At 42.1% G+C, this 23,631-nt stretch overlaps 1 protein-coding gene across 5 annotated transcripts in view; it reads right to left on the reverse strand.

Annotated features, from left to right (window-relative positions):
- Nucleotides 1-23,631, reverse strand: part of LOC134343917 (probable E3 ubiquitin-protein ligase HERC1) — a 295,654-nt gene that overhangs the window by 89,726 nt on the left and 182,297 nt on the right. For all 5 annotated transcript variants that reach the window (XM_063042842.1, XM_063042841.1, XM_063042839.1 and 2 more), the window contains 6 exons: nucleotides 18,451-18,639; nucleotides 13,998-14,169; nucleotides 12,485-12,755; nucleotides 9,688-9,901; nucleotides 8,485-8,738; nucleotides 1,342-1,469 (listed from right to left, as the gene is read on the reverse strand). In XM_063042842.1, coding sequence (XP_062898912.1) covers nucleotides 1,342-1,469; nucleotides 8,485-8,738; nucleotides 9,688-9,901; nucleotides 12,485-12,755; nucleotides 13,998-14,169; nucleotides 18,451-18,639 — 1,228 coding nt within the window. The remainder of the gene's footprint in view (nucleotides 1-1,341; nucleotides 1,470-8,484; nucleotides 8,739-9,687; nucleotides 9,902-12,484; nucleotides 12,756-13,997; nucleotides 14,170-18,450; nucleotides 18,640-23,631) is intronic.

Here is a 23,631-nt window from a genome sequence, read left to right on the forward strand (position 1 = left end):
CTATAACCATCTATACCATATTTTAAGTATTCATCTAAATACTTAAGTGCCATGAGAGATATGCCTTCACCACCTCCTCAGGAAGTGCAATCCAGATTTCAATTACTCTCTCAGTAAAATATTTCCAAATCTTCTACCCCTTAAACTTCTGGTTATATACCTCATTTAAGGAGAAAAGCTTATCAAATCCTACCCCCTCTATATTTCTTTAATATATTGAAGGAGGTTATTTGGCTTATTGAGTCTATAATGACATGCAGAGAAATCTCGTTTGCACATTTTTTTCCTCATAATTGACTCTCCCGACATTCCCCTCAGTTGGGTCGCCTGCCTACATACTATGGGTAATTTTCAGTGGCCAGTGAACCTACCATCCCTTTGAGGGATGGAAGGAAACTGGAGCTTCTGGAGGAAACTCAGCTAATCGCATTTTGTGGTGCTTGCACGTTCTCAGTCACCAAGGAAAAGGACTGAATTACTGATCAAAATATATCGCAGCTCAGGAAACATTAGTGAAAAGTACGAGTTTGGAATTTCAACACACGGCTGGTTATTTTTTTGTCAGTTCCAGTGCTAGCAGGTCTTTGAAGTATTTCTGGTATATTCTGTTAGTACTTCAGACTAAAATCACTGTTTACTAATTCCAATAGTTTCTCTGAGATACCTGAATCAATAACCAATAAGTTATCTCCAACCACCACCCCTACCCGTCCACTAAGTTCCTTTGCAATCAGCATCACTGAAATATATTTTCATGCCACTGTTGTGTGCTGCAGCAAAAAAAAAACTCTTATTACAGCACTTTAAATGCTTGTTAGTTTAAAAGTGCTCAGGGATAATGTGAAGGGGACACCAAAGACCCTCTTGCTGACCTAGAGTACTGACACCAAGATCTTTTGCCTGGTCAGACCAAGCCCGAGAGGGTGCTAGTATAGAGGAGTTATAGAGAGTGGTGAAGAAATCCTCTTCTTTCTCCTTTGAAATTTTGAATGCTTATTCCTTGTGTTTTGGCTTCTCAATCACTTCCTGTGGTTCAAAGAGCAGTTCCACATAATGCAGATGAGGGAAATAAAACAGTGAATGTATTGCCTTTCAGGATGGGAAGTGGAGTTGGTGAAGGGGCATTTGGAACAAAACTCTGATTAATGCTTGAACTAAAATGTATCTGTTCACGTTGAGAGAATATTTGATAAACCAATTGTCCATTCACATTCATTTTTTGGCAAAGTACAATGACTGCCTAACTTGAGGATTTTACACATTTGCATTTTCTAAAATAGTTCTAATATGTATGTATCATGAGACTAAGAAATGACAAGTCTTCAAACATTGCAAACATACCAAGTTTTAAAGCAAACTGTCTGTATTAATGCAACCGTATTTTTGGTTAAAGTCCACAGGCGAATGGTTCTATCCAGGGCACTTGTGGCTAGCAAACCCTTTGCAAATGACCAGGAAGAACTTGCAACCTGTTATTGAAATTAAAATAACCAGAGATTATAACTTGTTGAGTACTCTACAAAAAAGATTACTACCCTAAACTACATAAATAATACCTTTTCGCAAAATTTTCTCTTGTAAAATGTCATCTTTTTTAGCATTTATTTCACAACATCCTAAATTAGCTTATCTGAAGAAAAACATATTAAGCAGCTTTCAGTATGGAATGATTAAGCCTTATTTAATTTCTATGGAAATCTACAATCAATGGAAACACAAGAAAATCTGCAGATGCTGGAAATCGAAAGCAACACAGAATGCTGGAGGAACTCAGATGGCCTGAGTCTTGAGTATCGGCCCGAAATGTGACTGCTTATTCTTTTCCATAGATGTTGTCCGGCTTGCTGAGTTCCTCCAGCATTTTGTGTGTGTTACAATTAATGGAAGCTTTGAGGCAAAGTATAAAGAGCTTGCTTCTTCTGAAGTATACAGTCTTCAGAGCAGTTTGACTTTAAATCATCAATAATGTGCAAAATAAAGCTAAGCTTTACCACAGAAATCATTCAGGTAAATCAGGAAAAGGACAAATTGACAAGCATCTTATTCCAAAGCTCTCCCATTTTTAACCAATTTAATGATATTGATTTGCAGAGCATCTTAAACAAAATAATTCTATTGGAATTTTATTGTGACTGGTTACAGTAGAGATGAATCTAGATTTTGTTGGGAGAGGGAGGATGAGGGGGGAGTGGGAGGATTCGGGGGGAGAGGGAGGAAAAGATTTTGTTAGTGCAACTGCAGCTGCACAGACATTCACACTTCAAAATCTTGATGCACGGTTCATAACTTAATATTTTGAGATACAAATTTATGCTCAGAGCACAAGGTGGAGATCGGCATCATCACAGGGTGCAATATCTCAGTGACACTGTTCTCCTTAGCCATGAACATGCTCACTAAGTCTGCTGAACCAGAGTGCAGAGGGCCCAGAATGAATTCCGCTCAATGGCAAACACCTATCAGGGCATTCATGGATGACCTCACAGTCACCACAGAATCAGACCCAGGCTGCCGGTGGATTCTGCAGGGGCTCAAAAAGCTGGTGGAGTGGGCCTGGATGCATTTCAAACCAGCTAAATCAAGATCCATGGTGCTGAGGAAAGGGAAGGTGGAGAACAAGTTCCGGTTCAGCATCGGAGGCACAGCCATCCCAACCATCACAGAAAAGCCAGTCAAGAGCTTAGGCAAAGTTTTTGACAGCTCTTTAAGGGACACGACACCCATTCAGGCGATCTGTACCGAGTTGGATGGCTGGCTGAAATCTGTGGACAAGTCTGGCCTTCTGGGAAGTTTAAAGCCTGGGTGTATCAGCATGGCATTCTTCCCAGAATCCTGTGGCCTCTCCTCGTCTATGAAGTTCTGATCTCGACAGTTGAAACCTTAGAGAGGAGGGTTAGCAACCACCTCAGGAGATGTCCGGGGCTGCCAAAGAACCTGAGCAGCATCGCAATCTATGGACACCACAGCAAACTGCAACTGCCCTTCAAATCCTTGGAGGAAGAATTCAAGGTAACAAGAGCCAGAGAAGTGATACGAAGGTGGCTAGAGCAGGGATCCAAGTGACGACTGGCAGGGAATGGAGGGCAGAGGAAGCTGTTCAGAAAGCAGAGGCAAGGCTGCGTCACAGGAGGCTGGTGGGAGTGGTCACAAGAGGTCGAGCTGGGCTAGGATCCTTTCCAACTCCCCAAATGGACACCAGAGGGAAGGAAAGGCATCGTCTAGGTCAGGAGGAGGTGAGAGCAGTAGTGGAGGAGACGAGAATCTGCAAGGCGGTGGGAATGAAGCAACAGAGAGCTTGAACAAGATGGGAGAATGCAGTTGAGAGGAAAGTGACCTGGGCTGAGCTTTGGAAAGCCGAACCACACCGTATCCAATTTCTCATCCAGGCAGTGTACGATGTGCTTCCAAGCCCATCAAACCTGCACACATGGGGCAAGGCAGAGTCATCTGCGTGCCCAATGTGCTCCAAGCAAGGAACCCTGGAGCACACATCAGCAGCTGCGCAAGGCACGTGTCCAGAGGCATCAGTAGATGTATGTACACAGCTGCTAGGAAGTGAATATGTCTCTTATTTTAGTACACAACAATACATAGTACTTGGTACACTACTCAGCATTCATAGAAACCTACTACAGATTGAGCACTTTTTATCTATAATGCTTGAGGCCAGAAGTATTTCAGATTTTGGAATATTTGCATCTGTATAATGAGACACTTTGGGATGGAACTCAAGTCCAAACATGAAATCCATTTACATTACATATACAGTTTATACATAGACCCTGAAGGTAGTTTTATATAATACATTTAAATGAGCCAGCTCTATCATTTGCACTGATTTCTGTAGTATCCAGGTCATCTTCAAGGAGCTGTGCCTCAGAAAGGACCTCTGCCACCAAGGACATGCCCTCTTCTCACTGCTACCATCAGGAAAGAGGTACAGAAGCCTGAAGGCACAAATTTAGTGATTCAGGAACAGCTTCTTCCCCATCTGCCATCTGATTTCTGAATGGATATTGAACCCATGAACACTATCCCACTCAACAAGACATATAAAAGTTGCTGCCTGGCCTGCTGCATTCACCAGCAACTTTTATGTGTGTTGCTTGAAATTCCAGCATCTGCAGCCGCTCTCCCCTGGATTCGGAACGGCTTTCTCACCGGCATTGCTGAAACTCGTGCCTGTGAGCAGCCGTTAGCAAGATGAGTTCTATGGTGTCGGAAAAGCCTGAAAGAGCTCGTAAGGGTGTTACATTTAGCGTAAAACTAGACATAATTAAGCGTTTCGATCATGGTGAACGAAGTAAGGACAATGTGAGTTTGGCTTGTGGAAGCTGACGAAGGTGATGTTGAAGAGGTTTTGGCACCCCATAACCAGGAACTGATAGATGAAGAGCTGATGCAATTGTAAGAGGAAAGGATAACAATTGAAACCGAATGCAGTAGCGAAATGAACGTGTGAGATTTTCGCTGCAATGATAAAGTACGACTTTAATTTTGAAAGGGTACATGTCTGTTTAGGGGATATTTGCAGGATGGTTCGAGTGCTTACAAAGAACTGTATGATAGAAAAATGCGCGAGGCTCAGCAGTCAAGCAAGCCTTCCACATCAGCCACAGCAGACGAGGAACCTCGACCTTCGACATCGAGGGGGGCAGTCATAGGAGAAGATGAGCTGCCTGCTCTAATGGAAACATACGACACCCCAGTGTCCCACCAGCCCAACCCCCGGGCCACGGCCAGATACCGATTTGCGGAGAATGCAGCAGTAGCCGGGAGGCACACAGCACATCTTTAAGAAAAAAGCCGAAATAAACAATGCTAATTAATTAGGTGTCACTCAACATGTTATTGTCGGCCCAGATCAGAGGCGATGCAATCGGCAATCAGCACTGATCTGGGCCAACAATTACGAGTTGGGCGGCACCTAATTAATTAGCATGTTTATTTCAGCTTTTTTCTTAAAGATGTGCTGTGTGTCTCACGGCTACCGCTGTAACCCTGCATGCTTTGCGGATCAGTATCGGTCGGTGGCCCGGAGGGTGGGGGGGGGGGCCACTGCACCACCCCAACCTGCGAAGACTCAGTCTAACACACCATCATCAGTGTGCTCGGCGCTGTCCCGATTCCCGTAAGTGATACTACACTGTACGTACATTATTTCTACTTTATATCAGCTGTGTATTTTTATGTGTTATTTGATATGATTTGGCAGCTTCATAGCTTAAAGGTTACTGGAGAGCGCTTGCGCCATGTTTTTGCCAACAGCGCTTGCGTGAGATTTTCGCTACGGAGAACAGTGCCGGCGATGATTGTGGAGAAGTATTTCTACTTTATATAGGCTGTGTATTTATCATATCATTCCTGCTTTTACTATATGTTACTGTTATTTTCGGTATTATGTGTTATTTGGCATGATTTGGTAGGTTATTTTTGGGTCTGCGAACGCTCACAAAATTTTCCCATATAAATAAATGGTAATTGCTTCTTCGCTTTACGACATATCGGCTCGTGAACCATTTCATAGGAATGCTCTACCTTCGGATGGCGGGGGAAACCTGTATTTTAAATATATATTTACTCTAATTCACAGATTCTTTTTCCCCTCTATTATTATGTACTGCATTGTACTGCTACAACAAAGTTAAAGAAATTTCACCACATATGCTATTGATATTAAACCTGATTCTGACTTTGGCTGCCCAGGTGGACAGTCAGTGGCTGTTTGGCATTGCCATCATTCCTGACTATGAACTTATGCAGACTTTGTCATATGCTTGTTCATCATACATATGTACTGATGTAGCTGTTCAGCGTTAGATTTCATCAGCAATGACTTTTGCAAACTCTATGAACTTCTCTGCTGCTTCATGATCAGCAGGGGCTTTATCACTACAAATCTTTAACAATCTAATACTCTGCCTTTTCATAAATGTCTGCAACCAGCCTGCCAAATATTCACGATTACCTTCAGTTTTCAGTCCATCATAGATCTTTGCTTGTTTCATGATCAGCATCCCACTAAATAGTTTATGTTCACTCCAACACTGATGAATCCGCTCTTTCAATACAAGGTCAACATCTTCATATTTCTGCTTTATGCAGTGGTTTTCATTTTTGATTAACTTCTGTACACATGTGAGGTTACTTTCATAACTGTCTGTGGTGTGCTGATAACGGTGCATCGCCTGGGAACCTTCCCAGCACCTTATAGGATTTTCCATTTGTGATGTCATGTCAGCACTCAAAAAATTTCAGATTTTTGAGGTTTCAGAGTTTGGAATTTTGATAAGGGGTGTATTGGCCAAAAGGAACTATACTCTACAAATTAATCGATTTGAATGATTCAAGGACAGTGGAAGTAGACAAAAAAAAACTACAGTTTCAAATTAGTGGATTTGGATGAATCAAGGACAGGGGAATCAGAAACAGAATCTGGTTTATATGTTGTGAAATTTGCTTGTTAACTTAGCGGCAGCAGTTCAATGCAATAGATAATATAGAAGAAAAAAATAATAAATCAGTAATCAATTACAGTATTCGTATACTGAATAGATCAAAAATCATGCAAAAACAGAAATAATATGTAATAAAAAAGTGAGGTAGTGTTCAATGGTTCAATGTCCATTTAGGAATCGAATGGTAGAGAGGAGAAAGCTGTTCCTGAATCGCCGAGTGTGTGCCTGATGGTAACAGTGAGAAAAGGGCATGCCCTGGGTGCTGGAGTCCTTAGTAATGGATGCTGCCTTCCTGAGACACCGCTCCTTGAAGATGTCCTGAGTACTTTGTAGGCTAGTACCCAAGATGGAGTTGACTAAAATTACACTCCTCTGTAGCTTCTTTCGGTCCTGTACAGTAGCCCACCCATACCAGGCAGTGAAGCAGCCTGTCAGAATGCTTTCTACTGTACATCTATAGAGGTTTTTGAGTGTATTTGTTGACATACCACATCTTTTCAAACTCCTAATTAAATATAGTCGCTGTCTTGCCTTCTTTATAACTGCATCGATATGTTAGGACCAGGTTAGGTTCTCAGAGATCTTGACACCCAGGAACTTGAAACTGCTCACTCTCTCCACGCCAGATCCCTTTATGAGGATTTGTATGTGTTCCTTCGTCTTACCCTTCCTGAGGTCCACAATCAGCTCTTTTGTATAACTGACGTTGAGTGCCAGGTTGTTGCTGCGGCACCATTCCACTAGTTGGTATATCTCACTCCTGTACGCCCTCTCATCACCACCTGAGATTCCACCAACAATGGTTGTATCATCAACAAATTTATAGATAGTATTTGAGCCATGCCTAGCAACACAGTCATGTGCATTAAGAGAGTAGAGCAGTGGGCTAAGTACACACTCCTGAGGTGCGCCAGTGTTGGTTGTCAGCGAGGGGGATATGTTATCACCAATCTGCACAGGTTGTGGTCTTCCAGTTAGGAAGTCAAGGATCCAATGGCAGAGGGAGGTACAGAGGCCCACGTTCTTCAGAATTGGGGGAATGATGGTATTAAAGCCTGAACTATAGTTGATGAACAGCAGCCTGATGTAGCTGTTTTTGTTGTCCAGGTGATCTAAGCCATGTGGAGAGCCATTCAGATTGCATCCAGTAAGAAGGTGATCCAGGTCAGCCTTGAGCCAATGGGATGGAGATCCATTAGTTCAACTGATGAGTAGCACTGTAAGAGTCAGGAGCTCCAAATACGTAATGGTGATAACTTTCCAGAGACCAACCATTGAGGATCCCACGGACATGTGGAGATCAGGATCACAAGGCCAGCGTAGACTCCTTTCCTGGGTAATACCTTTTCTCCTCATTGACTGTTCATGGACAGTCTGGTAATTAGTGGACTTGGATGGATCAAGGACAGGGGAAGCAGACAAACTAATTGTCTTTGCTTCCCATTTTGTGAACTCTGAACTGATGCTTGCTCTGGGATAATCTAATCAGAGCAATTGAATGTGGACACAAGGAGCTTCAGGTAATGACCTGCTAAATCTGAGACCATTCTCAGACAAACAGCTATTTATTATGTAATGTGCCAGACCTACCAAAGGTAGTTAGTTTGTGAACCCACATACATGCATTTTAGTTGAGGTTACTTGTTGATAAATACAGATTCTCTCTGTGCCTCTCTGATCATTGTTACTAAGGGGTAGATCTTTATCACAGGGTGCTCAACCTCTATTTCATAAGTTGTTTATTAATAATTATTTTTATGACCTCCAAGAAAGACAAGGAAAAACTTCAAATTTAGGTACTTGATGCAAAAAGAGTTTTTCAATTCCCTGTACTACCTAGCATAGAACATAGAAAAACCTACAGCACAATACAGGCCCTTCGGCTCACAATGCTGTGCCGAACATGTACTTACTTTAGAAATTACCTAGGGTTACCCATCGTCCTCAACATCTACACACTACTTTGCATCATAATGTAAATCTGGACCAGAAATCACGTTAAAATAGCGAAAAAAAGAAAGCATACCCGGTTCTCATGCGCTTCCAGCTTAACAGTGGGGCATTTCCGAAGATCCCCTGCCAGGTCTGCGTAAGTTTGAGGTCTGAACTGATTGTTCCTTTCCGTGGTAGATAAGACCTGCACTAGATGTTGTGCGGCCCACTGCCGATGTCTAGAACTCAGTCTCACGGACAGGCAACAAGCTGCAAGTGCGTTGGCCAGTTCCAAGGGTCCAATATGTGACGATGAGAACGAATATGCAGATGAGGAAGGTGGAGTATCTGGAAAAGATTTAAACAAATACCTTCAACACAGAATTATTGAATAAAATCTCAAAATTGTTCAGCAAAGAAAGGAGCCAACTCAGTCAGAGTCGCAGGGCATGGAAACAGGTTCTTTCGCCCAACTTGTCCATGTATGAAGTAGAAGCTATTTCCCTTGTCAACTGGGAAGCTCTGGCTTTGGCCCCCCGATCTTTCAGATTCTCTTGTGGGAATATGCCAAGCAGATGGTATGATATTGCCAATCTTAGATTTCACGTTACATTGGACAGATCACTGCTCACTTCACTGAAGGCGAAGCTTCCTCTATTAAAGAGGTTCTTTTTTATATTGTTCCCTGCCTTTCTCTACAGCCATTCCAAATCTCATGACACAGATTGTTCACCAAATTTTTCTCCACTAAAACATTCTAATTCCTCCGAATAAAGTCCAGCAATACCTCCTTTCTCAGTTTCAATGAGATGTTCTTTTATTCCAATAATATCTAGTGAATGCATGTCTAGTTTATCATTCCCCCCTCATGTGATACTGCTACCATCCTAGATATCAGTATGGTGATTTATCACTGCACTCCCTCTATGGCAGGGGTATTCTTTCTTAGGTGAGGATATCAGAATTGTGCACCATGCTCCAGTAATGCTCTCACTAATGCCCTATATAATTGCGGTCAGGCATTCTTGTTCCTATACTCAAAACCTCTTGCAGTGAAGGCCAACCTAGTACACTTCTTTTAAATTACTTGCTTCAGTGATTGAAATCAAACAATATTGCTTCATTGTCTGATACTGCTTTCAGTACTTTGGGTATTAACCTGGAAAGGCATAGACCTGATCATTTAAAAAACATAACACTTTACAGAACTTGGTATGAAATCATTAAAATGCAGAATGTTACTAAAAATATCTAGTGACAGCTAATTCAAAATACAATGAACTCTGACACTCCCTACCTTTAGACTCTGTTTCCTCTTTGTCACGACTGGATTGATGTCGAAAACGTTTCTCAGTAAGCAATGCTACCAAGGCTTGGGTTACCAGAAATTTGGGATAGCCAGAAAGTTTGTTATCTTTTGCTGATCGACGGAAAACTTGAAGCACCCTGTTCTTTTGCTGCACGCCACGAATTATGCCTACATGTAGGCCTGTTGCAGCAGCAATTAAATCCTTGGGAAAGAAAGAATTAGAAAAGAGATGTTTAAATTGCTTTTAATATCTAAGCAACACAAACCTTCACAAAATTTAACACAGTTACTTATAAAGGTACTTACTTAAGTACGTTGTTTATTACTATAATTAAGCCTATGATGTTTGATGACTTTTATACATTCCAAACCAAAACCTTGCAATTAAGTATTGAAACAGATATTGGTAGGCCAAGAAAGTAGGCATGAAGTTGGCAGATAGGATATAAAGTGGTAAACTGTGAACTAATTTACTTTGGAAGGAAGAATAATAAAGTCGGATATTACTTAAATCAAGTGAGACTACAACTTTTCGCATTTCAAAGGGATCTGCAAGCCCTAGCAGGCAAACCAGTATCAGCAGACAAAGCAGGTAATTAACACAGGTAGTGGAATGTTGTCTCTTATCACAAGAGGCATAGAGTGTCAAACTAGGGAAGTTCTGATGTACCTTTACAGAGTGCAGGTGAGACAACACCTAGGATATTAGGCATAATTTTGATCTTTGCATTTATTGAAGATGAGCTTGCAGTGGAGGCTGTGTAGGAAAGATTTATTGGATTAATTCCTGGGGAGAAGTGTGAAGCAAATTAAACAGATTGAATTTTATTGAAATATAGAAGAGTCTGACGGATGTTGACAGGGTAGACACAAGGATACCATTTCCCCTAGAAGGGATATCTAGAACCAGGGCCACAGCTTCAGAATAAGGGGTCATCCACTTTAAATAGAGGAGAAGAAATTTCTTCACTCAACAGAATCATACTTTACAATCCTGGAAAGCGTGGGGCAGGGGGAACTCATCAAATAAATTTAAGGTAGAGACTGACAAGCATACAGGATTGAGCAGAGCAGGAAAGTACACTCTTGAGTAAGTTATACAGCATGAAAACAGGCCTATCCAGCCCAGGCACCCATTTAGACAGTTCATTTTTATTTTTTGTGCATTCCTATCTACTCCTTTCAGGTTAAACTATCCATCTACACATTAGAAGCAATTTACCGTGTTTAATAAATCTACCAACCTACACATGTTTGGGTGTGGAAGAAAACCAGAGCACCCAAGGTTCAAGGGGAGAATGTGCAATCTCCCTGCAGAGAGCACTGGAAGCCAGGATTGAACCTAGGTTGCTGAGCTGTGAGGCAGCAGCTCTACCAGCTGTACCACAGTGCTCCCTAGGACTGGATTAGCCAAGAAGATCAACCATGATATTGCACAGATTCATGGGGCTGATTGCCCTCTCCTCTCATTTCCTATATTCTTAGTTCCTCCTGTCTATCACTTAGGCCTAACCATCTTCACCTGTTGCATTAAAAGGTCAGCAGTAGCGACATTTCACAGATGATTGCACAATATTCAGTAATACTCCTAACTCTTCAGACAGTAAACCATGCCATGCCTACAGGCAAGCAAGGCCTGCGTGACATTTAAGAATGAGCTGTTAAGTGGCAAGTAACATTCATACCATGAAAGTGCCAGGCAATGAACATCTCCACAAGACACAAGAGAGCATCTAACAACTTAGCCTTGATACTGAATGACATTACCATTATCGACATTCTGTGGGTATCATGCCGGATAACCACAGTGGCCACACACCTGGTCAGAGGTTGGGTATCCTGTGGCAAATAACTAACCTTTGACAACACAAAGCCTTTCCATGATTTACAGGAAATCAGTAGTGCAACGAAATACTCTCCACTTCCCTGTATGAGTGCAGTTCTAACAACTACTCAGAATCTCAATACTACAGCTTGCTTGAACAGCACGTGCCAACTATTCTGAATGTTCACTTGTTCCATGACCAGTGTATGTTATGATCTACAGATGCAATGCAGTTACTTGATAAACTATTCCAACAGCACTGTCCAAACCAAATCAGGAATTAGTTACTTTCCACAGCATACACAGCCCCTGATGGGTTCTTGAAGCCACAGCATTAATGTGATTAGTCCAGTAGAGATTCTAGTCAGAGGTGACCCCTAGGATGTGGCTGGGTCTAAATCCTGAAACTCCCCATCTTCTCCAGAAAACTGAAAAGTAGCTAAAAGATTACTTATCACTAAATTCTCAAAGACTGTGTGGGATAAGTAATACATGCTGGCCTACCAGCAAAAATCACATCCTGAAAAACGAATAAAATAATGCTTCCAAATTTCAAAGAATATTGGTTATAAATGTGAATAACATATTAAAAGAACTATGGTACCTGCCATTAAAGATTGCATGCACAAATATAGCATTGCCACAAATAATTTAAATTTAATATTGTAATTTAATATAATTACTAGAAATTACAAATAAATTGTAAATTGCAAGACTATCATTAAACTTAGAAGAAAAACCTTCACCTAGGAAATATAACAGATCACTTTATAATAAAACAAGTCAAAATAGTATTTATTTACATTTAAAAATTGAAAATGCTACACTTAGCAGATATCAGGTAAACTGCTGAATCAAAGATTCACTCCTAGGTACACAGAGCTGAGACTGTGTTTCCTGATCTGCATTGCCTGCAGCATGTTCTATATCATTTACGGGTCGTTTTGCTCCTCCCATTACCTGAGTACAGACATTAACCAATGCCCTGTAAGCTGAGGGGCTGTTTGCAATCAGACAGCCAATAGCTGAGCTCATATATGTTAAGCAGGAGGTTGTATTGCACGTTGTTCCTTTTGAAAGTCTAAATGGAGTACTTGAATATAAATGCTCTGTTCCACTACTGGCCATCTGAGCCCTGCCTCCAGCTGCAAGGCACATCAATCGAACCAAGGTACGGATGTCAGTTAATCCAAGAGCTTCCAGTCCGCTTGTCTGACTGCATATAGATCCACTGTAAAGGCATATTTTGAAAGAGAGATATTTTACCAAAATGTTACAATTGTTACATACTTTAATACATTCTAAGAAACTTTAAGTAGCAGTGAAGGATTGAACTGATTATGTTGCCCGATAAATTTTAAATTTGGTTTTGCTTTACCATGCTTCTAAATCATTTAATTTCCATTTCTCTGAACCATGCAGTTTGATCACATTAAGTATAGGTATTCTGTATACATTTAAGAACCTTCCCATCATAAATGTGTCACAAACTTCTTCATAAGAGAGGGCAAACACGAGGAAATCTGCAGGTGCTGGGATTTCAAGCAACACACATAAAAGTTGCTGGTGAACGCAGCAGGCCAGGCAGCATCTCTAGGAAGCGGTACAGTTGACGTTTTGGGCCGAGACCCTTCATGAGGACTCCTGACGAAGGGTCTCAGCCTGAAACATCGACTGTACCTCTCCCTAGAGATGCTGCCTGGCCTGCTGCGTTCACCAGCAACTTTTACATGTATTGCTCGTAAGAGAGGGTCTATCTTTCCTTAAGAATTAATGCCATTATCATTTTTTCATTCCCACAGCACTAGTATTCCTGAGAAAAGCAGAGATTACTAATAGGCAGAAGATTTAACTGTACCAATTTATTCCAACCCCAAACTGCTGTATCTGGTCAGAGACAGGGTATTTGATGTTGTGCAGTTCATTCCTTGACTCCATTTGCAAATGATGCATCAGGAGTGCGATGGAATTCTCTCCACTTAGCTAGATGGCAAGCTACACAGTATGTTGATTAATTTTTACCATTTGTTTTAAATGCTGAGATCTAAAGACCTGGATGGCCTTGTATGTGATTCACTGAAAACTAATAGGCAGGTTTAGTAAGCAATTAGGCAGCAAATAGTAAAATGGGTTTTATTGCAATTAGAATGGAATACAAGTGTATGGATAGAGTCCCCGTGAAACCTTGCATTTCATCAGGTATCTCTACCCAAGGAAGGTTCCACACCGTGATAGAGGAAGTGCAAGCATTGACCAATTTCAGGAATGGAGGGTGTGTTATGGAAGGAAATTAAGCAGACTGGGCCTATAGTTTAGAAGCATAAGAGTGATCTCATTGGAACACATAAAATATTCTTACGTTATTTATAATGTAATAATATTGATTCAATGGAATTGACTTTTACAAAATAAATCAAATAAGATTTCATCAGTAATCATTAAACACTCAGAAACTGTATAGTTTCTAACATACCTCACAGAGATAAGTGATAAAGCTTTCATAACCATGGTGTGTGCTAAAAGAATTTGCATTGCCGTTGTGATACGTTGGAGAGCAAGAACTCTCTCTTTGGTGTCTCGAAGAATTGCAGCTTGCTCACCCAAAGTCAGTCTAAAGTACGTTTTCTCATCAAACTTGTTCACACCTAACAATGGAAACATGTTAAAATACCTTCACATTGTACTTCAATACTATAGCACACATTGAAATCAGATTCAATTTCTTCCATCACAAGAGAAAATCTTCTATTCATTACTGGACTACTTCCATGCAGCTCTCATAATCTGTTTAGAGAAAGCTATTAGGCTTAGGAACACACTCCTTAATCTTTTGGTCATATGAGTTAGTGGATGTTGGCAGGGAAGGAAGCAGTGGGAGGCCCATATTCTTTGTTTCTTTTGTCAATTTTAGAAGAAAACCCATCAATTAAGATGAAGTGTGGTGAAAATGTGCAGAAAGCTAACAGTCCCAACATCTTGGAGGATCTCACTTGGACTCATCACATTGATGGAATCATAAAGACAGCACCCCAGTTGGTCTGAAATTCCATCAGGAATTTGAGGAGATTCGATATATTACCAAAGACTCTTGAGGTAGAGAGCATTCTGTCCAGTTTCAATACTTGGCATTCACAGTATCACAAAAGGCAACTGAGGGCTGTAGAATCAGCCAGCTCTATCTTGGGCACAACACTGCATACCATCGAGAACATCTTCAAGAGGTGATGCCTCAATAAAGCGGCATCCATCATGAAAGGCCTTCACCACCCAGGACGCTGTCTTCTCATTACCTTCATCAGGGAGGAGGTCAAGGAGTCTGAAGACCCACACCGAATGTTTTACAAACAATACTCTTCCCCTCCAACATCAGATTTCTGTATGGTCAGTGAATGCAAACCCTGTCACTCTTCTTTTTCACTATTTATATATTTTTGTAACTCATGGCAATTTTTATGTCTTGTACTATACTGCTGCTACAACACAACGTATCTCACCACGTATGTCAGTGATAATAAACCTAATTCTGATTACATTTTCTCAATAATGCAACAGGCATTTTTTAAACTCCGCCCCTGGTGTTACCAAGTCATAAGAGTCATGGAGACATAGAGAAGTACAGCTCAGGAACAGCCCATCTAGTCTATGCCGAAAGCATTTAAACTGCCTTCTCCCATCAACCTGCACTGGGTCCATAGCCTTCCATACCCCTACCATTCATGTACTTATCCAAACTTCTGTTAAATGTTGAAATTGAGCTTGCATGCACCACTTGTGCTGGCAGCTTATTCCACACTGCCACGACCTGCTGAGTAATGAAGTTTCCCCTTGTGTTCCCCTTAAACTTTTCACCTTTTACCCTTAATCCACACTCTCTGGTTGTAGTCCCATCCAACCTCAGTGGACAAAGCCTGCTTACATTTACCGTATCTATACCCCTCTTACCTCTATCAAATCTCCTCTCAATCTTCTACATTCTAAACTATTCAATCTTTTCTTATATCTCAGGTCCTCCAGTACCGGCAACATCCTTGTTAATTTTCTCTGTACTCTTTCAACTTGATTTACATCTTTCCTTTAGGTAGGTGCCAAAACTGCACATAATACTCCAACTTAGGACTCATCAACATCTTATACAACTTCAACACAACATCCCATCCCCTCTACTCAGTACATTGATTTATAAAGGCCAATGTACCAAAAGCTTTCTTTATAGCTCTATCTGCCTGTGACACCAGTTTCAATAAATTATGGACAAGTATTCCCACATCCCTTTGTTCCACCACACTCCTCAGTGCCCTACTATTCACTGTGCAAAATCTACCCTGGTTGGTCCTTCTGAAGTACAAAACCTCACATTTGTCTGCATTAAATTCCATCTGCCATTTTTCCAGCTGATGCAGATCCCTCTTCAAGCCATGACAGCCTTCCTCGCTGTACACTACACCTCCAATCTTGATGTCATTTGCAAATTTGCTGATCCAGTTAACCACATTATCATCCTGATCATTAACAAACAACAAAGGACCCATCACTGATCCCTGTGGCACACCACTAGTCACAGGCCTCCAGTCAGCGAAACAACCACTTATTACAACTCTCTGGCTTCTCCCACAAAGATAATGTCCAACGAATTTACCACCTCATTTTGAATGTCAAGCAACTGAACCTTCTTGACCAACCTCCTATGTGGAACCTTGTCAAATATCTTGCTAAAATCCATGTTGACAACATCCATTTCCTTGCCTTCATCCACTTTCCTGGTAACTTCCTCAAAAAACTCTGTAAGATTGGGTTACACATGACCTACCACACACCAAGCCATGCTGACTATTCCTAACCAGTCCTTGTGCATCCAAATACTTAGATATCTGCCCCCTTAGGACACCTTCCAATAACTTTCCCAAAATTGATGTCAGACTCACGGCCTATAATTTCCTGGTTTATGTTGAGAGCCTTTTTTAAACAGCAGAACAACAGCTATCCTCTAATCCTCTGGTACATTTCCTGTCGCAGCATTGATGGAAAAGAATACAGTCGACGTTATGGGCCGAGATCCTTCATCAGTACACTTTCTTATTTTCAGTTCCAACTATAACACCTCACTAGATGAATTCTCCAGTCTGTCCTGACTGAGCACTGCCATGACATTTTCCTTGACTAATAACACCACCTTTCCTCCTTTAATACCTCCTGCTCTGTTATGCCAAAAACAACAGAACCCCGGAATATTGAGCTGCCAATCCTGCCCCTCCTGCAACCAAGTCTCAAGAATGGCTGCAATGTCATAATTCCAGGTGTTGATCCATGCCCTGAGCTCATCTGCCTTTCCTATGATACTTGCATTGAAGTATAAACAGCTTAGGACAGTAGTCACACTTTGCTCAATCCTTTGAGTCCTGACTTTGTCTGAGATCTTACCAACATCTCTCTCTGCAGCATTCACAACATGCTGGAGGAACTCAGCAGGGCAGGTAGCATCCGTGGAAACGATCAATCAACGTTTCAGGCTGGAACCCTTCGTCAGGACTGAAGAGGGAAGGGGCAGAGGCCCTATAAAGAAGGTGGGGGGAGGGTGGGAAGGAGAAGGCTGGTAGCTTCCAGGCCTAGAGCCTCTCCACTAACTGTTCTGGCACTCTGATGTCCATCTCCCTGCAACTCTAGTTTAAACTTCACCATGCAGCATTAGCAATGGTCTCCCTCCAGTTAAGGTGCAAACCGTCTCTTCTGTACAGGTCCTACCTTCCCTGGAAGAGAGCCCAATGATCTAAAAATCTTATGCCCTTCCCCCTACACCAACTCCTTAACCATGTATTAAACTGTACAATCTTTTCAGTTCTGACCTCACTGGCACGTGGCACAGGTAGCAATTCTGAGATCAAAACCCTGGAGGTCCTGCCTTTTAACTTAGCACCCAACTCCCTTTGCAGAACCTCATCACGGGTCCTAGCCATGTCATTGGTACGTACATGGACCAGGACATCTGGCTGCTCACCCTCCCACTTGAGAATGCTGAGGACTAAATCTGAGATGTCCCGGGTCCTGTCACTCAGGAGGAATCATACATAGAAACATAGAAAACCTACAGCACAATACAGGCCCTACGGCCCACAAAGCTGTGCCAAACATGTCCCTACCTTAGAACTACCTAGGCTTACCCATAGCCCTCTTTTTTCCTAAGCTCCATGTACCTATCCAGGAGTCTCCTAAAAGGCCCTATCGTTTCCACCTCCACCATCACCGTCGGCAGCCCATTCCACGCACTCAGCACTTTCTGTGTAAAAAACTTACCCCTGACATCTCCTCTGTACCTCTGCACTATCCGGGAATCTCGTTCTCGCCCACAGAACCTCCTTTCCATTCTCCAAAAAATGAATCCCCTATCACCACAGTGTGCCTCCTCTCCCCTCCCCTTTCCTTTGAGTCACCAAGCAGACTCAGTGCCAGAGACCCAGCTGCAGTGACTTACTTCTTCTAGGTCATTCACACCTCCCCCCTGACAGTATCCAAAGTGATATACCTGTTGCTGAGGGGGATGGCCACAGGGGTACTCTGCATTGGCCCCTTAACCCCTTTCCCCTTCCTGTCACCCAGTTTACTGTGTCCTGCACCTTGAGTGTAATTGCCTCTCTATATATCCTATCCATTACCGCCTCAGCTTCCCGAACGATTTGGAGTTCATCCACTTCCAGCTCCAACTCCTTATCATGGATTGTTAGAAGCTGCAGCTGGATGCACTTCTTGCAGGTCTCCCTGCCTTCCCACAAGTGTGTACTGCATTTCATTAAGGGAGTTTGTAAGTTTTCCAAACTGCCTGTAGCAATCTACAAGCAGTTGCAACTAGAGACAATGCTGTGCTTCTGGACTCCAAAGTCTTCACGAGGACACTGGCAAATATATCTTAGATATATTAAAATAGTTTTTATTACCTTTCTTTAAAAGTGCCTCTTCTGTATTATCAGTCATAACTGAAGCTCCAAGAGGATCCTGTTCTGGAAATTGGACCGGATCGGGAATCAATTTGCTATCACTTAAACCAAGTGGCTCAGCTAATGAAGCAAAATCTTCCAGTCCTGTAAATTGCCCTTTTCTTTCAACATCTAATATATCCCAGACCTCTGAAAAAAAAGAAATGAATACCCAAGTCTTATACATCAATGTGTTAATTAAAAATAGCTAGAATATATATTGGAAACTGGTGGCATAGTGGCATCAGCGCTGGACTTGGGGGCGAGAGGTCCTGAGTTCGAATCCGGCCAGCTCCCTTGCACGCTCTCCATCCGTGCCTGGGTTGAATGTCGAGCTAAGAACTCGACCTCGTAAAAACAAACCTGGAGAGGGATGGGCTCCGCCAGGTTTCAGATGCCCAAGACACGCCGTACGATAAGCATACCGAAAAGATCGGTACAAAAGCTTGTCATGACCGCGCCCTAACGACGCCACCAGGAGTTAAGGGCGCGCGCATGCACGTGCACACACACACACACACACACACACACACACACACACACACACACATACACACACAATAGGGGTTTTGTCTACAGAGCCAGTGTTCTGCTCTGGATGTCAGTTTTAGAATTTCCAGGAGACTCCCAAACTACCTGATGGTGACATCTGTTGCAGGTGCATCGCGATGCAGCTCCTTAGAGACTGCATTAGGCAACTGGAGCTGCAGCTCAACCTTGGCTTGTTAGGGACAGTGAAGAGGTGACAGACAGGAGCTACAAGGATGTACCACAGAGGCAAAATTCAAAACGGCAAAGAATGCAGGACTGAAGGTGCTGTGCTTAAATGCATGTAGCATTCGGAATAAGGTGGATGAACTCGTGGAGCAATTAGAGATTGGTCGGTATGGCATTGTGGGCATCACTGAGTCGTGGCTGCAAGAAGGCTATAGTTGGGGGCTTAACAGCAAAAGATACACTTTTTATCAAAAGGACAGGCAGGAAGACATAGGCAGTGGTGCGGCTCTGTTGGTAAGAGATGGAATTATATCTTTGGGAAGAGGTTTCATAGGGTCAGAGAACGTTGAATCTTTGTGGGGGAGTTAAGAACTTGCAAGGGTGGAAAAACAATTATGGCATCATATATAGACCTCCAAATAGTAGCCAAGATGTGGGGTTGAGATTGCAAAAGGAGATGGAAAATGGTAATGTAACAAGGGTAATGACATAATTGTAATAGGGGACTTCAATATGCAAGGGAATTGGGAAAATCAGGTTGGTGTCGGATCACAAGGGAGGGAATTTGTTGAATGCCTATGAAATGGCTTTTTAGAGCAGATTGTGCTTGAGCCTACTCAGGGAAGGGCTATCTTAGATTGTGTGTTGTGTAATAATCTAGATCTTACCAGGGATCTCAACATAAGGGAAGCCTTAAGAAGTAGTGATCATAATATGATTATATTCATACTGTATTTGAGAGGAAGAAACATAACTCACATGTATCAGTATTACAATGGAATAAAGAGAATTACAGAGGCATGAGAGGAGCTTACCCAGGTGGATTGGAGGAGGATACTGGCAGGGATGATGGCAGAGCAGGGATGGCTGAAGTTTCTGGGAATAGTTCACAAGGTGCAGGATAGATATGTCCCTCAGAAGAAGTAGTTCTAAAATGGCAGGGCTAGGCAACTGTGGCTGACAAAGGAAGTTAAGGATTGCATAAAAGCCAAGGAAAGGGCATATAAGGTAACAAAAGTGAGTGAGAAGTTGGATGATCGGGAAGTTTTTAAGATCCAACAAAAGGCAACTTAAAAAAGCTATAAGAAGGGAAAAGATGAAATATGAGAGCAGACTGGCCAATAATATAAAGCAGGATACCAAAAGCTTTTTCAGTTATATAAAGAGGGAAAGGGTGGTGAGAGCTGATATTGGACCACTGGAAAATGATGCTGGTGAGGTAGTAATGGGGGACAAAGAAATGGCAGATGAACCTAATGGGTACTTTGCATCTCTCTTCACTGTGGAAGACACTAACAGTGTGCCAGAGGTCCGTGAGTGTCAGGGAGCAGGAGTGAGTGACATTGCTATTACAAAGAAAAAGTTCTAGGCAAGCTCTAAGGTCCTAACGTGGATAAGTCACCTGGGCCAGATGGACTACATCCCAGGGTCCTGAGAGAGGTGACTGAAGAGATAATGGATGCATTGGTCACGATCTTTCAAAAATCACTTGATTTTGGCATGGTCCTGGAGGACTGGAATATTACAAATGTCATCCCACTCCTTAAGAAGGGAAGAAGGCATGAGAAAGGAAATTATAGGCCATTTAACCTAACCTCAGTGGCTGGGAAAGTGTTGGAGTCTATTATTAAGGATGAGGTTTTTAGGTACTTGGAGACTAATGATAAAATAAGTCAAAGTCAGCATGGCTTCTGTAAAGGGAAATCTTGCCTGACAAATTTGTTAGACCTCTTTGAGGAAGTAACAAACAGGGTGGACAAAGAAGAGACAGCGGATGTCATTTACTTGGATTTTCAGAAGGCATTTGATAAGGTGTCACACATGAGGTTGCTTAACAAGATAAAATCCTACAGCATTACAGGAAAGATACTGGCATGGGTAGCAGAATGGCTGACAGGCAGGAGGCAGTGAGTGGGAATAAAAAGAACCTTTTCTGGTTGGCTGCCGGTGACCAATGGTGTTCTTCAGGGTTCAGTATTGGGACAGCTGCTTTTCACATTGTTTGTCAATGATTTGGATAGTGGAATTGATGGCTTTGTGGCAAAGTTTACAGAAGATACAAAGATAGGTGGAGGGGTAGGTAGTGCTGAGGAAGTAATGTAATTGCAGCAGGGCTTAGACAAATTGAAAGAATGGGCAAAAAAGTGGCAGATGGAATACAGTGTTGGGAATTGTATGATAATGCATTTTGGTAAAAGGAACAATAGTGCAGACTATTATCCAAGTGGGGAGAAGGTTTAAACGTCAGAGGTGCAAAAGGACTTAGGAGTCCTCGCGCAAGACTCTAAAAGAGTTAATTACAGGTTGAGTCTGTGGTAAAGAAGGCAAATGCAATATTGACATTGATTTCAAGGGGAATATAATATAAAAGCAAGGAGATAATGTTGTGTATTAATAAGATACTAGACAGGCTGTACTTAGAGCATTGTCAAAAGTTTTGGGCCCCATATCTCAGAAAGGATGAGTTGTCATTGGAGAAAGTCCAGAGGAGGTTCACCGAGGATGATTCTGGGAATGAAGGTGTTAACATATGAGGAGTGTTTGGCAGCTTTGGGTTAGTACTCACTGGAATTTAAAAGAATGTGACAGGGCCTCATCGAAACCTACCCTAATGTTGAAAGGTCTAGATAACATGGAGGACAGGCTGTTTCCTATGGTGTGGGTATTTAGAACTAGAGGGCACAGTCTCAAAATTGAGGGGTGACCCTTTAGAGCAGAGGTAAGGAGGAATTTTTTTTAGCCAAAGAGTAGTGGAATGCTCTACCACACACTGCGGTGGAGGCAAGTCCATGCAAATACAGTATTTAAGGTGGAAGTTGATCATTTCTAGATCAGTCAGGGCATCAAAGGATATGGTGAGAAGGCAGGAGTGGGATCCAGGATCATCCATGATGGAATGGCGGAGCAGACTCGATGGGCTGAGTGGCCCAATTTTGCTCCTATGTCTTATTGTCTAAGTGACGCACGTCCTAAAAATGTCCTTTGTATCCTCAGGATGGTACTTCTATTTAGAAGCACCATCTTCAGGACTCTGATTTGGAACTTAGGCAGAGCAAGTGACTGAAGTGACAGTGCGGGAGCACATTGGGATCAGTGACCATCATTCCATTAATTTAAAATAATTATGTAAACATATATGACTGATCCCCAAGTTAAAGTCCAAAAATTTTGAAGGCATAAGAGACTTGCAAAAAATTTACTGGGAGAAGTATATGCAGGTAACGAGTTGTCTTGCAGGTGGGGAGGTTTTAAAGTGACATAGGAGAATTATAGGGCAACACATTGCTGTTAGAGTGAAGGGCAAAGTTGGCAGGATTAGAAAAGTCTGGTTGACGAGGGATATTGAGGTTTTGGTCAGAAAAAAAGGAGGCATTTGTCAGTTGCACCTGAGAGACAACTTTTACAGCACATTGGGTGATAGGCATATGGAAGGAACTGCCACAGGAAGTTGTATAGGCAGTTAGAAGTGTTAAAAAGACATTTATACAATTACATGAATTGTAAAATTCCAAAACACAAGAGATTCTGTAGATGCTGGATATCTCAAACAACATACAAAAAACTGCTGGTGCAATTCAGCATATGAGGCAGCATCTACGGAGCGGAATAAACAGTTGTAGTTTCGGGCTGAGACCCTCATCATGGAAAGAAAGGGGGCAGAAGACAGAATAAGGTATTGGAAGAGGAGGGCGGAGGGGAAGCTGGCAGGTGATAGGTGAAACTAGGTGAGGAGGAAGGTGGGTGGATAAAGAAGGGGATATGAAATAAGAAGCTGGAGAGTTTTTTTGGAAGAAGTAAGGAGCTGAAGATGGAATCTGACAGGAGAGGACAATAGACCATTGAAAAAGAGGAGTGAGAGGGGAACTAGAATGGGGAATGGAAAAGGAGAGGGGAGTGGAGAGATGGGGGAAGAGTGAGAGAAATTACTGGACGTTAGAGAAATTGATGTTCACACAATCAGCTTGGAAACTACCTAGACAGAATATGAGGTGACTTCTCCGTGGCAGAAGAGGAGGCCATGGACAGACGCGTCAGAATGGGAATGGGAAGTCGAACTGAACTGGGTAAAAGGGAATGGTTGACCGATTATTCCCTTCAGTAGATGCTGCCTGACTTGCTAAGATTCTCCAGGCAAATGAGACTTGTTACATGGACTACATATTTCTATGCTGTATAACTCTGAGTCTCATGATCTCCAAGAAACAGAAATAATTACCTCCAATTAAAACCTAAATGATTTATGTGAAACAAAGTATTTCTACAAACTCAACCTCTCAAAAATGCATCGAGTAATATAAAATTGTTTCCACAGGTTTAGTAATAATTGAGTATAGATTTAAAACAATAGGCAAGAGAGTCAGAACTGAGATGAAGAGGATTTATTTTATTCTTTTTATTTTTGCTTATAAATACATGCAGTCAATT

The sequence above is a fragment of the Mobula hypostoma genome, chromosome 3, assembly GCF_963921235.1.
Source record: "Mobula hypostoma chromosome 3, sMobHyp1.1, whole genome shotgun sequence".
Classification (NCBI taxonomy): Eukaryota; Metazoa; Chordata; class Chondrichthyes; order Myliobatiformes; family Myliobatidae; genus Mobula; species Mobula hypostoma.